The 22,249-nt window shown below is 41.8% G+C and overlaps 2 protein-coding genes across 7 annotated transcripts; both read left to right on the top strand.

Moving 5' to 3' along the window:
• The first annotated feature begins 824 nt into the window (after positions 1-824).
• LOC130392451 (trypsin-3-like) lies at positions 825-16,850 on the top strand. Of its 6 annotated transcripts, none has more exons than XM_056602945.1 (5): positions 837-912; positions 10,477-10,630; positions 11,017-11,164; positions 11,276-11,557; positions 15,966-16,850. In XM_056602945.1, exons 1-5 carry the CDS (start codon positions 852-854, stop codon positions 16,143-16,145), a joined length of 825 nt encoding a protein of 274 aa, XP_056458920.1. In that variant the 5' UTR covers positions 837-851; the 3' UTR covers positions 16,146-16,850. The 6 variants fall into 6 exon arrangements, with proteins under 6 accessions (XP_056458923.1, XP_056458920.1, XP_056458922.1 ...); XM_056602943.1 differs by lacking the exon at positions 837-912 and adding an exon at positions 10,182-10,272; XM_056602944.1 differs by lacking the exons at positions 837-912; positions 10,477-10,630; positions 11,017-11,164; positions 11,276-11,557 and adding exons at positions 10,182-10,272; positions 14,758-14,911; positions 15,310-15,457; positions 15,571-15,852.
• A 1,875-nt stretch (positions 16,851-18,725) lies between these two features.
• LOC130392420 (granzyme K-like) lies at positions 18,726-20,951 on the top strand. Its single transcript, XM_056602901.1, has 5 exons — positions 18,726-18,789; positions 19,038-19,191; positions 19,856-19,997; positions 20,109-20,375; positions 20,644-20,951. The coding sequence occupies exons 1-5, from the start codon at positions 18,729-18,731 to the stop codon at positions 20,791-20,793; spliced, it is 774 nt and encodes a 257-aa protein (XP_056458876.1). The 5' UTR covers positions 18,726-18,728; the 3' UTR covers positions 20,794-20,951.
• Positions 20,952-22,249: the final 1,298 nt, after the last annotated feature.

A 22,249-nucleotide genomic window follows, 5' to 3' on the forward strand; every position in this document is an offset into this window, starting at 1 on the left:
GATGTCTACAACGTCATTTTGACTAGTCGTAACTCCAGTTAGAGATATCTACAACGTCATTTTAACTAGTCGTAACTCCAGTTAGAGATATCTACAACGTCATTTCGCCGAGTCAAAACTTTTTAAGATATCTGAAAAGGGACATGTAGATATCTTGAATTGAGGTCAATTAAAGATATCTTGAACTGGAATTATGACTAGTCAGAATCAAATTGTAGATATCTCAAACTGGAATTACAGATATCTACAATTCAGTTGCAGATATCCGTAATTCACAAAGTGGATATCCGCAACTGAATTGTAGATATCTGCAATGAGAAACCCCATAGACATGAATGGCGAAAATGACGTCATTTCGCCTAGGAGGAATGTCTTTGTGGAAATCTGAAATGACAATTGTGGATAGGAGGAATGTAGTTGCGGATATCCGAAATGTGAGTTTTGACTAGGCGAAACAGAATTGCAGATATCTGCAACACATATCCAGTCTAGCGAATTTATGTCAAATCGGCTTGCCATACTCAGGGAGAGATCTCCTGCAAGGCAACATAGAGCACCAGCGCCATGTATCATTATCTGCAAACTGTACAATGAACAAAAACTGAATGAATGTGTTTCAACCCCACAACCTTGTGTTTGGAGGAGCCCAGTAAAAGTCACCTAGGTGGCGTGTAGCATTGACATAGATCTTGTGATTCTGTATAAAATGATACTTGCAGGCGCATGCATGGGCACATCAAGGATGTTTATCTCTCTGTGGTTGACCAACATCCTTCGATCTGAACATATAAGCAACTCATTCTGGATCTTGTGTTTCAGTGCCGCCTTTCTTTTAGCATCAGAAACAAGCTATGGCGCGTTCATTGCTAGCTCTTGCTAAAACCTTGTGTTTCATCCTCCATGTCCAGTCATGTAAGTAGAACACCAAATGGTCTGTATCACTTTTCTTTTGGATTGATTTACTATTTAGTCATTGAGTTGGAGCATCTTGGATGGCTACAGGCAGGGTCAGTCACGAGCTTAGCATCCCTGTTAAGAATTAAGAATAATCCTGGAAAAAGTTGTATTGTTTTTGTACTGATAACTATATCTCTCAGCGGTGCTGTGCTCAACCACAGGTACTTGTGGAGAGGCTGAGATCATCGGAGGGAAGAAGGTGAAGGCTCATTCTCTGCCCCACATGGCTCTCCTGTATAACAGCGAAGGAAATCCTGTCTGCGGAGGTACCCTCCTCTCTTCCACATGGGTGCTGTCCGCGGCCCACTGTATCCAGTAGGTTCATTCATCCAATAATACACTTCTGCTTATCACCACATGAATAACGTTTGTTGTTGGTAGAAGCTGTAGGTAAGAAGCTGTAGGCTTGTAGGTACGATTTGTGAGCTTTCATTTGGGTGTAATATGTGCGTAATCCCATAGCCATCCTTCTGATGTTGATGAGTGAAACACTGAGAATGTATTTTCTGGTTGAAAGGGGGCCTTCTTCAGAATGACACTATTCAGATATAAGGCCCCTCCCTGCTAATTTCTGCTCATCAAAATCTTGCCGTCTTTCTGCTCTCCTTACAAATCTCAGATCTTACTATACACTACCTTAAGTATTTATGTGGTTGAGATGTGTGTACTATGCTGTTGTTTGGTACTTATTAGTAAACCCTATTTTGGATTAGGTCTATGATATGTACGGTGCGTCTTGGGGTGGACACCGTTAAAAACAGCAAGAAGGATGGATTTGTTCAGGCCCGGACGGTTGCAAAGCAATACCAACATCCTTGCTATAACGCTGACACCAAAATCCATGATCTCTGGCTGCTTAAGGTCAGATAATAATAATATATTTGATTCATATCACATCCAACACAAGGAGTGTATTTACCATGTGTTGTTGCACTATTGATGATAAAGGTTACTTTGTACTTTCTTCGGTTCAGCTCAGCCAAGAGGTGAAGGAGACCATGGCCATAAAGTATTTGCCATTGGCAGATACAATCCCAGACCCAGAGGAAGGCACCATCTGTATGGTGGCTGGTTGAGGGATCGTCAACGTTAGTATTAAAGCCATGTCAGATGATCTGATGTCCGCCGATGTCACTGTTATCAAAAGGGAAACGTGCAACTCCAAATATAACAATACAGAGTATAACGCCACCAAGTATACCATCACTTCTGACATGGTATGTGCCGGAACTGTAGACGAGAATCCGGACGTTCGGGATGCTTGTGAGGTAACTGCTGTTTGCTTTGAATGAATCTATAATTTCAATATCACTATCATCTATCAGATTCGGTAGGCTAAGAGGATTTGAATACAGTCCTGTTGTCATCTTTTTCTCTACAGGGAGACTCTGGAGGACCTCTGATGTGCAACGGTACGCAAGTAGGAATCACTTCCTTTGGCATCGGCTGTGCCAATAGGACCAAACCAGGAGTGTATGCTTTGCTTACCAAACAACACATTTACTGGATAAAGGAGACAATGAAGAACGAGAGTTATTCTGAGGAATGTGCAACTCAATGATGTCAAAATGATGTTCAAATAATTGTTTCGATATACGAGTTAATGTTTATTATTGGATGAAATCTGTGCTAAGTAAAATCAATCAGGTAGTAAAAGTTATGCTATAGCAATATCTATGTATGTAAATAATATTTAGGGGTAATTATTCATTTTTACTTGCTGCAAGGTTAACATAGATTGATAAGGAGTTCTAAACTCATAACAGCCAGGCCTTAGCTGGCCCATCTGCTCAAGCAATGTGTGGAAGGCTACTTCAAGACAAAGAGGGTGAGGTGACGTATGGCGTACAAGGCCGAATAACAACTTACAAGGCCGAATAACAACTTTTTATAAGGGAGGGTTCCAGTTGCAAAGCAGATGGAAGGAGACCCAAAAGGAGGAGTAATCAACAGTATAGTGTGTTTGTGATGTGTGGAGCTCAGAGCTGACGGAGAGGCCATCAGGCAGCTGACTCTCACGGACGGAGGGACTGCCACGCCCAAAACGTTTTGTCTCTGTTCTGCAGAACATATTGATGTTTGTGTAAGCTTTGCAATGACATAGAATAAATTATCTTAAATTCTGTTCACAGTGTGCAGTATCTGAATCATGTCTTTAGTGGCATTCTCAGGAATTGAATGAACGATATTGAATGCAACATATCTTACGAAAAATTATACAAAATTTATGAAAAGATTCCGGCACAACGAGTAATCAGTGCGCCTGCACAAGTTCCAAGGAGAACAGAACCAGAGAACAGTGGCAACATGCCATATTACGCTAGTTTCTGCATTAAAATGTGTTTATAACATTTCTAGCGAGAAATGTGTATTTTATTGTCATAATCTATTTTCTGTTTAAGAAATAACCAAATGATATATTTTATTACACAACACGAATTTCAAACATTATGGTCACACACGTTATGGACGCAAATGATAGGATGGGACCCCGTTTAACTCCATTGATCACTTTTATATGAATGAGGGCATTCAACTCTACTAAAATGAAATGTTTGGAGGCTATAGCCCAACCGGAAGTGCCATAATGGGTGGGTGATCTAGGGTTCTGGTGCACTTTGGAATGTGTTAAAGACATGGGGTATCTTTTCATATGGAAGTGGGCCTAAAGGACATAGATTGATTTTTTATCATAAAAAAATAAAAAAAACATTATTGTGAGCCTAGAATGACTGGGGCATGACCTCCAACTGAAATGGTCCTAAAACAGTGGACGTTTTTAGTTACCCATTTTCTGAGGGATGGAGATGGAAATTTGTGTAAACACAGCTAGTCTGTTGTCAAGTTTTTCAAGTCTGGGGCAAAAGGTCAAATGGAGCCCGTACCTTATAAGATTCAATGAAGTTCATGTGTATGTTGCTCATAACTTTGTTATTAAATAGAGGCCTGATTGTCAAATATGCATGTTGGATGGGTAGAGTAGGTCTGAGAACCACCTCAGCTCACAATCATGGCATTCTCACCGCTGGGTGAGGCGCCGTGAGATGAAGCATTTGCTAAGGCTTTGTGAGTCACTTCTTGGAGGGCTGGGGCCCTCAAATTGAGGATTGTATTTTTCCTTTGAGACCATTTTTGATATAAAAGGGACCCCATGTCTAAAGCTCCCTGGTTAATGTCCCGCAAGTCTCCTACTCATTGTATCACTTCCTGTACACTACGGCCTCTTTTCCCACTGACTGTATCAGCTCAACTCGCCTCTCTTCGGCCTGCCTTTTATGTGTTTCCATTGAGAAAAACCTGGTACCTGGTTCTTTTTATGGCGCTTTTCCACCGGGGGGGTACGCTTTGGACCCAGCACGTCTCAGCCCAGTAGTGAGCGTTGCGCTGTAGCTCAACTCAGTTACGGCCCGCGTTTCCACCGCCGAAAGGGAGGGCGGGGTTCAAGCCAGATGGCGATAGCCGCAGTCGTTACGTAAGCGTCGTAACCTCATAGCAGTCCAAAACGGTGTAGCCTGCGAGGAAATCCAAGGAAAAAGAAGAACGGGACACAATAAAAGAGCAACAATGTAGGACATTTAGGAAGGACGTCAAACTTTTGCGTGACATTTTCTTCAATAAACGAACCTTCGCCGTTCTACAGAAATACCTTGCGGGCACTACGTTTGTTTTTTAATATCCCCCTGTCGCACGGAACTGACGATTCTGTCGACCAATCAACGGACGGCACGTGTAGCTTGAACTTGCCGGCACCCTTTCAGACGTCTCAGTACCCCAACGGAGGAGTACTGCGAGACGAGTATGGCTCAGTACGGCTCAGTCCGGATCTCGGTCACTTTTGGCGGTGGAAATGCGACCCGTGCTACACCTTTGCAGACTAAAGGCCCATTCACAGCCTACGGTAAACAGGGATCGGATCCCTTTCGTCCAGTCCCGGAGGTCCTTTCGTCCGTCAGTGGGTCCGTCGCTTCTGAGCTTATGAATCCGGAGTGCTCCGGGAGAAACGGAGCAATACCAACGGAAATCGAGGCGGCAGTATAGAGTCAGATGTCAGACCATTCGCGAAAATAGAGTAGTATAATATCTGATACGTATGTATATTGTATTTAACGTTTTATACTTAAATTATACTATATACCTGACCTTTTTATTTTATTTTCCACCTGCTTTTGCAATGAGTTGTAACTGGTCAATTAAAAATGGCGCAACATTTTGTGGAGAGAATCTGCGGGTTGGTGAGGGTTGTCACATCCCGCCGCCGCATAGGCCTACACTGTTTTGCCGATTTCGGATGACACAAAGCAAATAGCAATAGTTAACAAGACATACATGTATGCATGATGGGACCCTAGAAAGCACAGAAAAAATAACTGCGTGGTCACGCGGAGAGAGGGTGCGATTTCAAACGGGGATTCCATTTTCGGTACAGCACTGGCATCTTTAAATAGTAGCATCAGCGTTCTGTCAAAAATATTGATTGATTATTGAACACCACAGGATCAGCGCGCAAGAACACGCCGTGGACCGTGACAGTGGGGGAGACTGATGTGACTTCTGATGTGACTCGTGTTTTAGGAAAGGGGGGTGCGTGTTATCCCCACGGTTAGGACCCACGCCAACTATATACTTTTTAGTACCTTTGTTGCTTATCTGTTGTGAGCATTACAATAAGCAATGTTGTATAACACATGCCTGTCAGTTGGCGATTCGAATTAGGCGAACAACATCGACTGGGACGCAATTGTGACGCAAAACGAAGAAAAACAGAGAAACTCGACTAGCCAAGCCACAGGACCCTGAACAATCCAAAGGCCCCGACTCCGGCTAAAATGTTACTGTTACTTTGGTAACAGAGAAAAAATGGCATAGAATACTATCTTTACGATTATATAAGACAAATAACCACGTTTAAAACAAAATAAAAGTGGTTTTGGGTTCACTGGCTCTTTAACAAACTCTGTCCCAAGTGCTGCTGTTATACATTTACCTGTTGTCTGGGAAAGGGATAAAGCCATGAAAGCCTTTTTTGTTTTGGTGTAGTGTTTTTGATGTTTGTCGTTACATGTAAAGCATTAAATTAAATTTGTGTTCGAAGGGTGCAATATGAATGAACCTGCCTCGCTACAGCCTTGCCCTGCCTTATATCAGGGCACATCTTTGTTGACTCTTTGTGTCCGATTGTGAATTGAGTGTCCTTGACCAGGTAATGCCTTTCAGAAATTAAACAAACATCCTGCTGTGGGTGTGATATTATTGGATGTATTTCTGAATTATGCTTAGATAGCATCAGATTCTCGATGGATAAGGATGTCAGAACTTTGGTTGCATGCTGAGTGCAAAATTATACTTGGCTTACGTGCGTCCATACATCACCTCCCCCCACCAAGACGGGATCGCCACTGCATATAACTGTGCATGTGATTAGTGGAGGACACACCACAGCTGCCTTATCTGTGTGTTTGTGATGTGTGGAGCTCAGAGTTGACGGGGAGGCCGTCAGGCAGATGACTCTCACGGACGGGGGGGACGGCCGGGCCCAAAGCGTTTTGTCGCTTTTCTGAAGAACATATTGATGTTTGTGTTCTCTGGTTTTAGAATCTCACATGAGTAGATAAGAAAAATGAACATCACATGGTCTCGGCGGCTTTTCACACTCTGCGATAGCTCTGATGCAACTCTATTTCCATTCAGGCATTTCTTAGAATTCTTCATTTAAAACTCAATATTGATGCTGTTGCTATATTTGCACTCCATTTAGAAATATTTGATTGTATAATATTGTTACAACAAATTATCTGAACAATTCCACCAGTGCATTACAGAAGAGAAGAGAGTACCTAACAACTAGTGACTAAGATCATGACCAAATCCTCACTCTAAATAGTAAAGATTGAGGTATTGGACCGTTCTTTTTTTGAGGGTACAAAAATGTTTCTAGAATAAAGCCACAAAAACGTCTGTAAGAAGCTATGAATACTCATACACACATACTCTTGTTTTTTGTTTTTCTCTCTTGTTATGCTGACAGGATTGCAGCGGCACTGCTGTTCAGCCAGTTAACTAACCCATCTCACCAGGTAACCAACCCATCTCACCAGGTGATCAGATGTGGTCACTGCTGTTCAGCCTGGTAACCAACCCATCTCACCAGGTAACTAACCCATCTCACCAGGTGATCAGATGTGGTCACTGCTGTTCAGCCTGGTAACCAACCCATCTCACCAGGTGATCAGATGTGGTCACTGCTGTTCAGCCTGGTAACCAACCCATCTCACCAGGTGATCAGATGTGGTCACTGCTGTTCAGCCTGGTAACCAACCCATCTCCCCAGGTGACCAGATGTGGTCATGCTTATTGGTTGATCCCCATGATGTCATCAGTTGTGATAAAGGCCCCTGTCAAAGGTAACCACCACGGGTAGGACAGCCGATAGCGGACCACCTGATTCAAGATGCTAGCTGGGTGGGGGAAAGGAATATTGCCGTTAGAGGAATAAGGCCAAATGTTTGCTTTCTAACAACAAATATATGTTTTGATTAAATTTGATCACTCTTTCAATGTATCAAAATCACAATATATTCAACTTGAGATGGACATATGTCATATTTATGATCGTCATTTTAACTTCAATAGTTAGAGTTTCATTCATTTTGAAATCATTTTCAAACATGACGTTTATGGTTGAATTGCATTTTAATAAGGGCCAGTGCCTGTATTTAATAAACTTCAAGCATGATAAAGAGATTCCTCCTTATTTTTTTTAGGTTTGCTGTTTTAATAAAGCACGGTTATGGTATTAGTTATTAGTTATTATGCCAATATCAAACACACATGCAGTCACGTTGGCGCCTGCATGTCTACATCCAGGTGTCAGCACCTTTTCTCTTTGTGGTTGGACCACAACCTTTGCAATCGCTGTAAAAAAAAACGCACGCAGCTTCTTGTGTTTCAGTAGGCCTAGCGCCTTTATTCTAGCATCAGAAACGAGCTATGGCGTGTTCATAATTTCATTAATATGAAAGAGTGTTTTAAAAGATACGAAGAGGCCTTAGTCATACAGGAAGTGACCTTTGGCCCCAGACCTGAAAAACGGTGTTCACACATCTCCCCAGGTGTTCACACATCTCCCCACACATCTCCCACACATCTCCCCAGGTGTTCACACATCTCCCCACACATCTCCCACACATCTCCCCAGGTGTTCACACATCTCCCCACACATCTCCCACACATCTCCATCCCACAGAAAATGGGTAACTAGAATCGCTGGCTGTTTTAGACTGATGTGACTTCTGATGTGACTCGTGTTTTAGGAAAGGGGGGTGCGTGTTATCCCCACGGTTAGGACCCACGCCAACTATATACTTTTTAGTACCTTTGTTGCTTATCTGTTGTGAGCATTACAATAAGCAATGTTGTATAACACATGCCTGTCAGTTGGCGTTTCAAATTAGGCGAACAACATCGACTGGGACGCAATTGTGACGCAAAACGAAGAAAAACAGAGAAACTCGACTAGCCAAGCCACAGGACCCTGAACAATCCAAAGGCCCCGACTCCGGCTAAAATGTTACTGTTACTTTGGTAACAGAGAAAAAATGGCATAGAATACTATCTTTACGATTATATAAGACAAATAACCACGTTTAAAACAAAATAAAAGTGGTTTTGGGTTCACTGGATCTTTAACAAACTCTGTCCCAAGTGCTGCTGTTATACATTTACCTGTTGTCTGGGAAAGGGATAAAGCCATGAAAGCCTTTTTTGTTTTGGTGTAGTGTGTTTTTGATGTTTGTCGTTACATGTAAAGCATTAAATTAAATTTGTGTTCGAAGGGTGCAATATGAATGAACCTGCCTCGCTACAGCCTTGCCCTGCCTTATATCAGGGCACATCTTTGTTGACTCTTTGTGTCCGATTGTGAATTGAGTGTCCTTGACCAGGTAATGCCTTTCAGAAATTAAACAAACATCCTGCTGTGGGTGTGATATTATTGGATGTATTTCTGAATTATGCTTAGATAGCATCAGATTCTCGATGGATAAGGATGTCAGAACTTTGGTTGCATGCTGAGTGCAAAATTATACTTGGCTTACGTGCGTCCATACATCACCTCCCCCCACCAAGACGGGATCGACACTGCATATAACTGTGCATGTGATTAGTGGAGGACACACCACAGCTGCCTTATCTGTGTGTTTGTGATGTGTGGAGCTCAGAGTTGACGGGGAGGCCGTCAGGCAGATGACTCTCACGGACGGGGGGACTGCCGGGCCCAAAGCGTTTTGTCGCTTTTCTGAAGAACATATTGATGTTTGTGTTCTCTGGTTTTAGAATCACACATGAGTAGATAAGAAAAATGAACATCACATGGTCTCGGCGGCATTTCACACTCTGCGATAGCTCCGATGCAACTCTATTTCTATTCAGGCATTTCTTAGAATTCTTAATTTAAAACTCAATATTGATGCTGTTGCTATATTTGCACTCCAATTAGAAATATTTTATTGCATAATATTGTTACAACGAATTTTCTGAACAATTCCACCAGTGCATTACAGAAGAGAAGAGAGTACCTAACAACTAGTGACTAAGATCATGAACAAATCCTCATTCTAAATAGTAAAGATTGATTTATTGGACCTTTTTTTCTTTGAGGTTACAAAAATGTTTCTAGAATAAAGCCACAAAAACGTCTGTAAGGAGCTATGAAGAGATGAGTTCATGCTCTCATATAAAATTCAATACTTGGTTTGATATGGTCTTGTCGGGATATGTTTAATACAATGTACGTGGTGTGGCAACCCCAGGTCCACGTTTTTTATTCGTTCACCTCACTTAAAAAAGGTAAAACAAAAGACAACGAAAGTTCTTCCACTTATGGGATGAAAAAAGGGAGAGGGGTCTCTCCCTGCCACATTCAGTGAGAGATCTCCTGCAAGGCAACATGGAGCACCAGCGCCATGTATCATTATTTGCAAACTGTACAATGAACAAACTGAATGAATGTCTTTCAACCCCACAACCTTGTGTTTGGAGGAGCCCAGTAAAAGTCACCTAGGTGGAGTGTAGCATTGACTTAGTTCTTGTGATTCTGTGTAAAATGATACTTGCAGGCGCATGCATGGGCACATCAAGGATGTTTATCTCTTTGTGGTTGAGCAACATCCTTCGAACTGGCCATAAAAGCAACTCATTCTGGATCTTGTGTTTCAGTGCCGCCTTTATTTTAGCATCAGAAACAAGCTATGGCGCGTAACGCGCGTTCATTGCTAGCTCTTGCTAAAACCTTGTGTTTCGTCCTCCATGTCCAGTCATGTAAGTAGAACACCAAATGGTCTGTATTACTTTTCTTTTGAATTGATTTACTATTTAGTCATTGAGTTGGAGCATCTTGGATGGCTACAGGCAGGGTCAGTCACGAGCTTAGCATCCCTGTTAAGATACGAATAATCCTGGAAAAAGTTGTATTGTTTTTGTACGGATAACTATATCTCTCAGCGGTGCTGTGTTCAACCACAGGTACTTGTGGCGAGGCTGAGATCATCGGAGGGAAGAAGGTGAAGGCTCATTCTCTGCCCCATATGGCTCTCCTGTATAACAGCAAAGGAAATCCTGTCTGCGGAGGGACCCTCCTCTCTTCCAGATGGGTGCTGACCGCGGCCCACTGTTTCAAGTAGGGATTTCATCATATCATTCATCCAATAATACACTTCTGCTTATCACCCCACGAATAACGTTTGTTGTTGGTAGAAGCTGTAGGTAAGAAGCTGTAGGCTTGTAGGTACGATTTGCGAACTATTATTTTGGTGTAATCTGTGCGATATCCCATAGCCATCCTTCTGATGTTGATGAGTGAAAAACTGAGAATGTATTTTCTGGTTGAAAGGGGGCCTTCTTCAGAATGACACTATTCAGATATAAGGCCCCTCCCTGCTAATTTCTGCTCGTAACAAGTCTCAAATCTTACTATACACTACCTTAAGTATTTCTGTGGTTGAGTTGTGTGTTTTATTACATGCTGTTGTTTGGTACTTATGAGTAAACCCTATTTTGGATTAGGTACGAAATAGATACAGTGCGTCTCGGGGTGGTCACCATTAAAAACAGCAAGACGGATGGATTTGTTCAGGACCGGAAGGTTGCAAAGCAATACAAACATCCTGACTACGAAAATGCCACTTTTCTCCATGATCTCTGGCTGCTTAAGGTCAGATAATAATAATATATTTGATTCATATCACATCCAACACAAGGAGTGTATTTACCATGTGTTGTTGCACTTGATGATAAAGGTTACTTTGCACTCTCTTTGGTTCAGCTCAGCCAAGCGGTGAAAGAGACCACGGCCATAAAGTATTTGCCATTGGCAAATACAATCCCAGACCCCAAGGAAGGCACCATCTGTATGGTGGCTGGTTGGGGGGTCGTCAACGATAGTATTGAAGCCATGTCAGATGATCTAATGTCCGCCAATGTCACTGTTATCAAAAGGGAAACGTGCAACTTAACCAAATATAACAATACCAAGTATACCATCACTTCTGATATGGTATGTGCCGGAACTGTAGACGAGAATCCGGACGTTCGGGATACTTGTCAGGTAACTGCTGTTTGATTTTAATGAATCTATAATTTCAATATCACTATCTTCTATCAGATTCGGTAGGCTAAGAGGATTTGAATACAGTCCTGTTGTCATCTTTTTCTCTACAGGGAGACTCTGGAGGACCTCTGATTTGCAACGATGTGCAAGTAGGAATCACTTCCTTTGGCATGGGCTGTGCCAATAGGACCAAACCAGGAGTGTATGCTTTCCTTTCCAAACAACACATTGACTGGATAAAAACAGTAATGCAGAAACAAGAGTTATTCTGAGGAATATGCAACTCAATGATGTCAAAATGATGTTCAAATAATTGTTTCGATGTACAAGATAATGTTGATTACTGGATGAAATTCGTGCTACACTCATCCCTCTGAGAATAATGTATTTTTTATGTACTTTTATAAGTAAAATCAATCAGGTAATAAAAGTTATGCTATAGCAATATCTATGTATGTATGCGTTAATATTTAAGGGTAATTATTATTTTTTACTTGCTGTAAGGTTAACATAGATTGATAAGGAGTTCTAAACTCATAACAGCCAGGCCTTAGCTGGCCCATCTGCTCTAGCAATGTGTGGAAGGCTACTTCAAGACAAAGAGGGTGAGGTAACGTATGGCGTACAAGGCCGAATAACAACTTACAAGGCCGAATAACGACTTTTTACAAGGGAGGGTTCCAGTTGCAGAGCAGATGGAAGGAGACCAGAGCTGTGTGTGGAGCTCAGAGCTGACGGGGAGGCCGTCAGGCAGCTGACCCTCACGGACGGAGGGACTGCCGCGCCCAAAAAGTTTTGTCTCTGTTCTGCAGAACATATTGATGTTTGTGTAAGCTTTGCAACGCCATAGAATAAATTATCTTAAATTCTGTTTCCAGTGTGCAGTATCTGAATCATGTCTTTAGTGGCATTCTCAGGAATTGAATGACCGATATTGAATGCAAAAATTATACAAAATTTATGATAAGATTCCTGCACAACGAGTAATCAGTGCGCCTGCACAAGTTCCAAGGAGTACAGAACCAGAGAACATTGGCAATATGCAATATTACGCTAGTTTCTCTATTAAAATGTGTTTATAACATTTCTAGCGAGAAATGTGTATTTTATTGTCATAATCTATATTCTGTTTAAGAAAAATAACCAAATGATATATTTTATTACACAACACGAACTTCCAACATCTGGAACCATGAGCTACGTTTTGTTCAGACTACCCAACAGCCCCCAGTTCTCGCATATATCCATATGCACTTGTTTACGACCTATGGCCATTATTTCATTTTCCGTAACATGTACACATAAAACCTGTATTTAATACATGAACATGTAATATGAACACAATATTCTTAACAACAACTGAAATGATTGATTCTTGGTTCCTGTGATAGGAGCAGGATGCTGTGATACATACATGTGGTACATACAAGTTAAGCACGGTTTACGTAAAGGTTCATTTACACAAACCTAGATGAGGATATATCACCAATAGTGCACTTTGGTCATTTATTAATCTAAAGATAAATGATTTAGTCGGCTAATACTCCAAACCATAGTGCATTCAAATTGTTAGTGGCAGTTGAGCTGCCTAAAACTTTTTTTTTTTTTTTTCCTTAACTAGGTTTTGCTGACCAGGAAATAGACAGATATTCTAAGGTGCGCTGGACAGAACAGTTGGTGACTGCCAAGCCTCCCATTAATGTCGCGAATTATAGGGTGGGGCCAGTTTTACCCCTGTTGACCACTTTTATATGAATGAGGGCATTCAACTCTACTAGAAGGAAATGTTTGGAGGCTATAGCCAAACTGTAAATGACTTGGGAATGACCTAAAGCCATGGGGTATTTTTTCATATGGAAGATATAAAAAAACAAAACATTATTGTGAACCTAGAATGATTTGAACTTAGAATGACAGGGGCATGACCTCCAACTGTAGATGAAATGGTCCTAAAACCGCAGGCGTTTTTAGTTGCTCATTTTCTGTGGGATGGAGATGGACTTATGTGTAAACAGGCTGATCTGGGGACACGCTTTTCCAGTCTGGGACAAAAGGTCCAAAAGGAGCCCGTACCTTATAAGATTAAATGAAGTTCATGTTTATTTTGCTCATAACTATTTTTTGTTATGAAATAGAGGCCTGATTCTCAGATATGCATGTTGGATGGGTAGGGTGTAGGTCTGAGAACAACCTAAGCTCACAATCTTCTATCAAAAAAAGCCGCTGGGTGAGGCGCCGTGAGATGGAGCTTTTGCTGAGGCTTTGTGAGTCACTTCTTGGAGGGCTGGGGCCCTCAAATTGAGAGTTGTATTTTCCTTTGAGACCATTTTGTATATAAAATAGACCCCAGGTCTATAGCTCCCTTTTTAATGTCCTTGACCCCTAAGTCACCTACTCATTGCATCACTTCCTGTAGCACTACGGCCTCCAAATTGATCATTGTAACATCTTTATAAGGCCCTCTTTCATATGAATGACACCCCCACCATTGGGGCCTGGCAACAGTTCTGGCTTTGTGAGACTGCACATTTGTTGCATTGAGTAATCAATGTGCCCAGGTTGGACCAGCCTTCTCCACACACACTCAGGCAGAGATCTCCTACATAACAACATGGAGCACCAGCGCCATGTATCATTGTGTCCTTGTGTTTGGGGGAGCACAGTAAATGCACACATAGATGGAGTGTGTCACGTAGCATGGACATTGTTACATTGTGGTTCTGTCTAACACAATACTTGTGGGTGCGTACTGCGTGCAATTGCATGTCGAAGTGTGCGAATGTTAGTTCCATTGTGGTTGGACCACATCCTTTGAACTGGCCATATAAGCAACTCATGCTGCATCTTCTGTTTCAATTTTGCCTTTAATTGAGCATCAGAAACAAGCTATGGCGCGTTCATGGCTAGCTCTTGTTAACACCTTGTGTTTGGTCCTCCATGTCCAGCCATGTAAGTAGAACACTACATGTTATGCATTTAATTTCTTGCGTATTTATTTTGGATAAATAAACAATTTACTATTTCGTCGTTGTGTTAGAGCACCTTGTTCAAGGATGCCAACAGGCCGGGTTCAAACCCAAATCCTTTCGTCCAGGATAAAAACATCCCTGTTAGGAATTAAGAATAATCCTGGACAAACTCGTATTCTTTTTTGTACGGATAACTATATCTCTCAGCGGTGCTGTGTTCAACCACAGGTACTGGTGGCGAGGCTGAGATCATCGGAGGGAAGAAGGTGAAGGCCCATTCTCTGCCCTACATGGCTCTCCTGTATAACAGCAAAGGAAATCCTGTCTGCGGAGGTACCCTCCTCTCTCCCACATGGGTGCTGTCCGCGGCCCACTGTATCCAGTAGGTTCATTCATCCAATAATACACTTCTGCTTATCACCACATGAATAACGTTTGTTGTTGGTAGAAGCTGTAGGTAAGAAGCTGTAGGCTTGTAGGTACGATTTGCAAGCTTTCATTTGGGTGTAATATGTGCGTAATCCCATAGCCATCCTTCTGATTTTGATGAGTGAAACACTGAGAATGTATTTTCTGGTTGAAAGGGGGCCTTCTTCAGAATGACGCTATTCAGATATAAGGCCCCTCCCTGCTAATTTCTGCTCATCAAAATCTTGCCGTCTTTCTGCTCTCCTTACAAATCTCAGATCTTACTATACACTACCTTAAGTATTTATGTGGTTGAGATGTGTGTATTATGCTGTTGTTTGGTACTTATTAGTAAACCCTATTTTGGATTAGGTCTATGATATGTACTGTGCGTCTTGGGGTGGACACCGTTCATAACAGCAAGACGGATGGATTTGTTCAGGCCCGGAAGGTTGCAAGGCAATACCAACATCCTTGCTATAACGCTGACACTAATATCCATGATCTCTGGCTGCTTAAGGTCAGATAATAATAATATATTTGATTCATATCACATCCAACACAAGGAGTGTATTTACCATGTGTTGTTGCACTATTGATGATAAAGGTTACTTTGTACTTTCTTTGGTTCAGCTCAGCCAAGCGGTGGAAGAGACCACGGAAATAAAGTATTTGCCATTGGAAAATCCAATCCCAGACCCCAAGGAAGGCACCATATGTATGGTGGCTGGTTGGGGGTGGGTCAAAGTTGATATTAAAAAGATGTCAGATGATCTGATGTCCGCCGATGTCACTGTTATCAAAAGGGAAGCGTGCAACTCAACCAAATATAACAATACCGGGTACACCATCACTTCTGACATGGTATGTGCCGGAACTGTAGAAGAGAATCAGGTCGTTCGGGATACTTGTCAGGTAACTGCTGTTTTATTTGAATAAATCTATAATTTCAATATCACTATCATCTATCAGATTCGGTAGGCTAAGAGGATTTGAATACATTCCTGTTGTCATCTTTTTCTCTACAGGGAGACTCTGGAGGACCTCTGATGTGCAACGGTGAGCAAGTAGGAATCACTTCCTTTGGCATCGGCTGTGCCGATAGGACCAAACCAGGAGTGTATGCTTTCCTTTCCAAACAACACATTGACTGGATAAATGGGAAAATGAAGAACGAGAGTTATTCTGAGGAATGTGCAAGTCAATGATGTCAAAATGATGTTCAAATAATGGTTTCGATATACGAGTTAATGTTGATTATTGGATGAAATATGTGCTAAGTAAAATCAATCAGGTAGTAAAAGTTATGCTATAGCAATATCTATGTATGTATGTGTTAATATTTAAGGGTAATTATTCATTTTTACTTGCTGTAAGGTTAACATAGATTGATAAGGAGTTCTAAACTCATAACAGCCAGGCCTTAGAAGGCCCATCTGCTCTAGCAATGTGTGGAAGGCTACTTCAAGACAAAGAGGGTGAGGTGACGTATGGCGTACAAGGCCGAATAACAACTTACAAGACCGAATAACAACTTTTTACAAGGGAGGGTTCCAGTTGCAGAGCAGATGGAAGGAGACCCAAAAGGAGGAGTAACCAGCAGTATAGTGTGTTTGTGATGTGTGGAGCTCAGAGCTGACGGGGAGGCCATCAGGCAGCTGACTCTCACGGACGGAGGGACTGCCGCGCCCAAAACGTTTTGTCTCTGTTCTGCAGAACATATTGATGTTTGTGTAAGCTTTGCAATGACATAGAATAAATTATCTTAAATTCTGTTCACAGTGTGCAGTATCTGAATCGTGTCTTTAGTGGCGTTCTTGGGAATTGAATGAACGATATTGAATGCAAAAATTATACAAAATTTATGATAAGATTCCGGCACAACGAGTAATGGGTGCCCCTGCACAAGTTCCAAGGAGTACAGAACCAGAGAACAGTGGCAACATGCAATATTACGCTAGTTTCTCTATTAAAATGTGTTTATAACATTTCTAGCGAGAAATGTGTATTTTATTGTCATAATCTATATTCTGTTTAAGAAATAACCAAATGATATATTTTATTACACAACACGAACTTCCAACATCTGGAACCATGAGCTACGTTTTGTTCAGAATACCCAACAGCCCCCAGTTCTTGCATATATCCATATGCACTTGTTTACGACCTATGGCCATTATTTCATTTTCCGTAACATGTACACATAAAACCTGTATTTAATACATGAACATGTAATATGAACACAATATTCTTAACAACAACTGAAATGATTGATTCTTGGTTCCTGTGATAGGAGCGGGATGCTGTGATACATACATGTGGTACATACAAGTTAAACACGGTTTACGTAAAGGTTCATTTACACAAACCTAGATGAGGATATATCAGCAATAGTGCACTTTAGTCATTTTTTAATCTAAAGATAAATGATTTAGTCGGCTAATACTCCAAACCATAGTGCATTCAAATTGTTAGTGGCAGTTGAGCTGCCTAAAACTTTTTTTTTTTTTTTTCTTAACTAGGTTTTGCTGACCAGGAAATAGACTGATATTCTAAGATGCGCTGGACAGAACAGTGGGTGACTGCCAAGCCTCCCATTAATGTCGCGAATTATAGGGTGGGGCCAGTTTTACCCCTGTTGACCACTTTTATATGAATGAGGGCATTCAAATTTACTAGAAGGAAATGTTTGGAGGGTATAGCCAAACTGGAAGTGACTTGGGAATGACCTAAAGCCATGGGGTATTTTTTCATATGGAAGATATAAAAAAACAAAACATTATTGTGAACCTAGAATGATTTGAACCTAGAATGACAGGGGCATGACCTCCAACTGTAGATGAAATGGTCCTAAAACCGCAGGCGTTTTTAGATGCTCATTTTCTGTGGGATGGAGATGGACTTATGTGTAAACAGGCTGATCTAGGGACACGTTTTTCCAGTCGTGGACAAAAGGTCAAAAGGAGCCCGTACCTTATAAGATTAAATGAAGTTCATGTTTATTTTGCTCATAACTATTTTTTGTTATGAAGTAGAGGCCTGATTCTCAGATATGCATGTTGGATGGTGGGTAGGGTGTAGGTCTGAGAACAACCTCAGCTCACAATCTTCTACCAAAAAAAGCCGCTGGGTGAGGCGCCGTGAGATGGAGCTTTTGCTGAGGCTTTGTGAGTCACTTCTTGGAGGGCTGGGGCCCTCAAATTGAGAGTTGTATTTTCCTTTGAGACCATTTTGTATATAAAATAGACCCCAGGTCTATAGCTCCCTTTTTAATGTCCTTGACCCCTAAGTCACCTACTCATTGCATCACTTCCTGTAGCACTACGGCCTCCAAATTGATCATTGTAACATCTTTTTAAGGCCCTCTTTCATATGAATGACACCCCCACCATTGGGGCCTGGCAACAATTTTGGCTTTGTGAGACTGCACATTTGTTGCATTGAGTAATCAATGTGCCCAGGTTGGACCAGCCTTCTCCACACACACTCAGGCAGAGATCTCCTACATAACAACATGGAGCCCCAGCGCCATGTATCATTGTGTCCTTGTGTTTGGGGGAGCACAGTAAATGCACACATAGATGGAGTGTGTCACGTAGCATGGACATTGTTACATTGTGGTTCTGTCTAACACAATACTTGTGGGTGCGTACTGCGTGCAATTGCATGTCGAAGTGTGCGAATGTTTGTTCCATTGTGGTTGGACCACATCCTTTGAACTGGCCATATAAGCAACTCATGCTGCATCTTCTGTTTCAATTTTGCCTTTAATTGAGCATCAGAAACAAGCTATGGCGCGTTCATGGCTAGCTCTTGTTAACACCTTGTGTTTGGTCCTCCATGTCCAGCCATGTAAGTAGAACACTACATGTTATGCATTTCATTTCTTGCGTATTTATTTTGGATAAATAAACAATTTACTATTTTGTCGTTGTGTTAGAGCACCTTGTTCAAGGATGCCAACAGGCCGGGTTCAAACCCAAATCCTTTCGTCCAGGATAAAAACATCCCTGTTAAGAATTAATAATAATCCTGGACAAACTTATATTCTTTTTTGTACGGATAACTATATCTCTCAGCGGTGCTGTGTTCAACCACAGGTACTTGTGGCGAGGCTGAGATCATCGGAGGGAAGAAGGTGAAGGCCCATTCTCTGCCCTACATGGCTCTCCTGTATAACAGCAAAGGAAAGCCTGTCTGCGGAGGTACCCTCCTCTCTTCCACATGGGTGCTGACCGCGGCCCACTGCGATGAGTAGGAATTTAATCATATCGTTCATTTTCCAATTTATGCTTATAGCCACATGAACATTTTTTGTTATTGGTTGTAGCTGTAGGCTAAGGGCCTATATGTAGGATTTAAAAGCTATCATTTGGGTGGGATTTGTGAGAAATGCCATAGCCAGCCTCAGCTACTAGTGGAACACGATTGACTGGGGGCCTTCCTGTGTATGAGACGATTTACATTTTAGACCCGGATCATTGCTGACCAATCGGGGCTTCTCTTCCCTGAATGGTTAGAGGAAGTCACCTTGCGCGTCTATCATAGGTACATGAATGTGTCAACCTGGCCTCACAGGAATCCGTGAAATGACCACGGACGCCTAACTAAAAAAACGGTGGAATCCTCACGGAAACACGCCAATTTCCGTGATTTGCCAACGGAATTTCTGCCATTGCAAGTTGACGACACTCACATTCCGTAGCGAATATGAACGCATCATTCGGATAGGTGGAAATGTAGGCATGTATTTTTTTTTTATCCTGCCCCCTTCTTCTCTTTTCTGCTCTCTAATCTTAATTCTCAAATCTTACCATACATTACCTTACCACTACCTTTGCTGTGGTGGAACTTGGCTTTGTCATATTGCATGCTGTTTGGTATTTATGAGTAAACCTTGTTTTGTAATATTTTACAGCATAACCATGGTGCACCTTGGAGTGGACTCTATTAAGAAGAGCCAGAAGGATAAATCTGTTCAGGTCCAGAAGGTTTTAATGCATTACCCCCATCCCAATTATGACTCGAAAAAGGATGTCCATGATCTCCAGCTACTTAAGGTCAGCTAGTGTGTGATTAATACTAATATCACATCCAACACAAGGAGTCTGTTTACCATGTGTTGCTGCATTATTGATGGTAAAAGTTACTTTGTGCTTCCTTTGGTTCAGCTCCACAGGGCTAAGGAGTCCAAGAACGTGCAATATTTGCCATTGGACGACGTAATCCCAGACCCCAATGAAGGAACCAAATGTGTGGTGGCTGGTTGGGGGTATGTCAGCACCGAGAAGCACAAAATGTCGGATGTCCTGAGGTCTGCCAACGTCGCTGTTATCGAAAGAAAAACGTGCAACTCGCCCAAGTATTACAATTCCAACATCACTCGTGACATGGTATGTGCTGGAACACTAGGAAAGAAAACACAGGATACCTGGAAGGTGGGCTTAACTATTGTTCTTCATTATCTATATTGTAAACCATACCACCCAGGGTATTTCAGACTGAGCCACCTGCTCTACCTCCAATGAGAAATGCCTCACCATTATTAATATTATTGCGCCATTGATTTGATATATATATATATATAAATATATATATAGCCTATATGAAATACTGATATTCCTTAAATATATTGCATGGGATTCGGAGGGGCCTAGCACTTGCCGACAAATTCAATATATTCATGTTGTCATCTTTACTCTACAGGGAGACTCTGGAGGACCTCTGATGTGCAAAGGTGTGCAAGTAGGAATCACTTCCTTTGGCGAAGCCAACAAACCAGGAGTGTATACCTTCCTTTCCAAAGAACACATTGCCTGGATAAAGAATAAAATGCGGAAATCTGGGTTCTTCTGATACATATGCAACTCAATGCTGTCAAATTTAACTTCATTTAAATGTTTTATTTGGGATAATTATGAGATTTGGGTGACATGTGTGCTACACTCAATAGTTTTTGATGTTTATTAAAACCAAATAAGTGCCACCACTGCAAAAATAATAAAAGATAAAAGTTTCTCAGTTTGGACAGTCCTAAATTCTTCGGCAAAATCTTTAATGTGTGATATATCCAACCCCAACTGTTCTTTGTGCCTTTTTGAGATAACACTTACCCTGCGTTCACACCAAAAGATGCATTTGCTGCCCGAACGCGTTGACGCCTGAGTTTTGCGGCGCGTCAAATCAAGTTTTGCGGCGCGTCAAAGGTTAGCGGCGCGTCAAAAGTTGAAATATTTCAACTCGAGCAGCATTTGACGCGCCGCAAAATACGTGAACGCGCCCTTCGCCCGTGCCCGGCAGCGGGCACGGGCATGCCGCGCCGCAAATCAGATTTTGACGCGCCGCAAATCAAGTTTTGCTGCCCGTTTTCTCGGCAGCAAATGCTGCGGCAGCAAAGCAGCAACGCGTCTCTACATTCACTTTGAATGGGATCACGACGCGCGTCAACTTTTTGCATCTTTTGGTGTGAATGCAGGGTTAGAGTAATCGGTGTTGGCAAAAGGCAACTGCAGCGTGGATCAACACAAAATCACTTTTGGTCCAACATCCTTTTCGGGAATGGGGACCCATTTTCAGTAACCCAGTAATGGCCTCCCAACAGGAATAAAAAACCAACAGCTCTCAAGGTTTCCAATGAGTAGTTAGGTAACTTAGTAACTGATTAAATAAGATCAAACCTAGTTACGGCCCTTAGGCTTTACACATCTAATTAATGACACCCACACACACACACACACACACACACACACACACACACACAAACACAATTTTCTGACTTTACTGATATAGGTTAGTAATGTAAAAAGGCCCAACCAGGGGGTTCGGTCTTGTTCTGTGTTAATGAGTGGTAATGGCGCTCTTTCGCGTCGAGGTTTGAGCAAACTGAAGGGAGGTTTGAACATTGTGCAAAGTTTATATTACATGGAACCGCAACGCTATTCACAATCATATGAATAAATGAAACATTGTAGATGACGGAACGCCAGATCTGAACGAAAATCGTATCTGGGAGTATATTAACTTAGCAGCCTGTTATTAGTAGGTCTGGGTATTTGATACATCGAGGAGGAGTGTGAATAGTTAGTTTGTGCTGAAAGAGATGTCGAAACGAAAAAAAAGTGCCATAGGCGATCATTGTTTTGTTTTTTTGTAATTTACCTGAAAAAGGACAATTCTGACAAAAGATAGTAGAAATGTTATAGTTGTGAGCCCTGCCACTGCGACAGCATGGAGACATCATCCAAGACTGAAAGGTTTCACTAGGTACCGTAATTAGGGCGCAACGCTTTTACTGAACAGACCTCATGACCCC

This window comes from Gadus chalcogrammus, chromosome 11, assembly GCF_026213295.1.
Source record: "Gadus chalcogrammus isolate NIFS_2021 chromosome 11, NIFS_Gcha_1.0, whole genome shotgun sequence".
NCBI lineage: Eukaryota > Metazoa > Chordata > Actinopteri > Gadiformes > Gadidae > Gadus > Gadus chalcogrammus.

Bases quoted from the DNA above. Each gene is read 5' to 3' on its own strand.
- LOC130392451 (XM_056602943.1), top strand. From the start codon at position 10,203: ATGGCGCGTAACGCGCGTTCATTGCTAGCTCTTGCTAAAACCTTGTGT. The intron at 11,165-11,275 runs GTCAGATAATAA...TCTTTGGTTCAG, and splicing joins ATGATCTCTGGCTGCTTAAG to CTCAGCCAAGCGGTGAAAGA. The intron at 11,558-15,965 runs GTAACTGCTGTT...TTTTCTCTACAG, and splicing joins ACGTTCGGGATACTTGTCAG to GGAGACTCTGGAGGACCTCT.
- LOC130392420 (XM_056602901.1), top strand. From the start codon at position 18,729: ATGGCGCGTTCATGGCTAGCTCTTGTTAACACCTTGTGTTTGGTCCTC. The intron at 18,790-19,037 runs GTAAGTAGAACA...GTTCAACCACAG, and splicing joins GGTCCTCCATGTCCAGCCAT to GTACTTGTGGCGAGGCTGAG. The intron at 20,376-20,643 runs GTGGGCTTAACT...TTTACTCTACAG, and splicing joins AAACACAGGATACCTGGAAG to GGAGACTCTGGAGGACCTCT.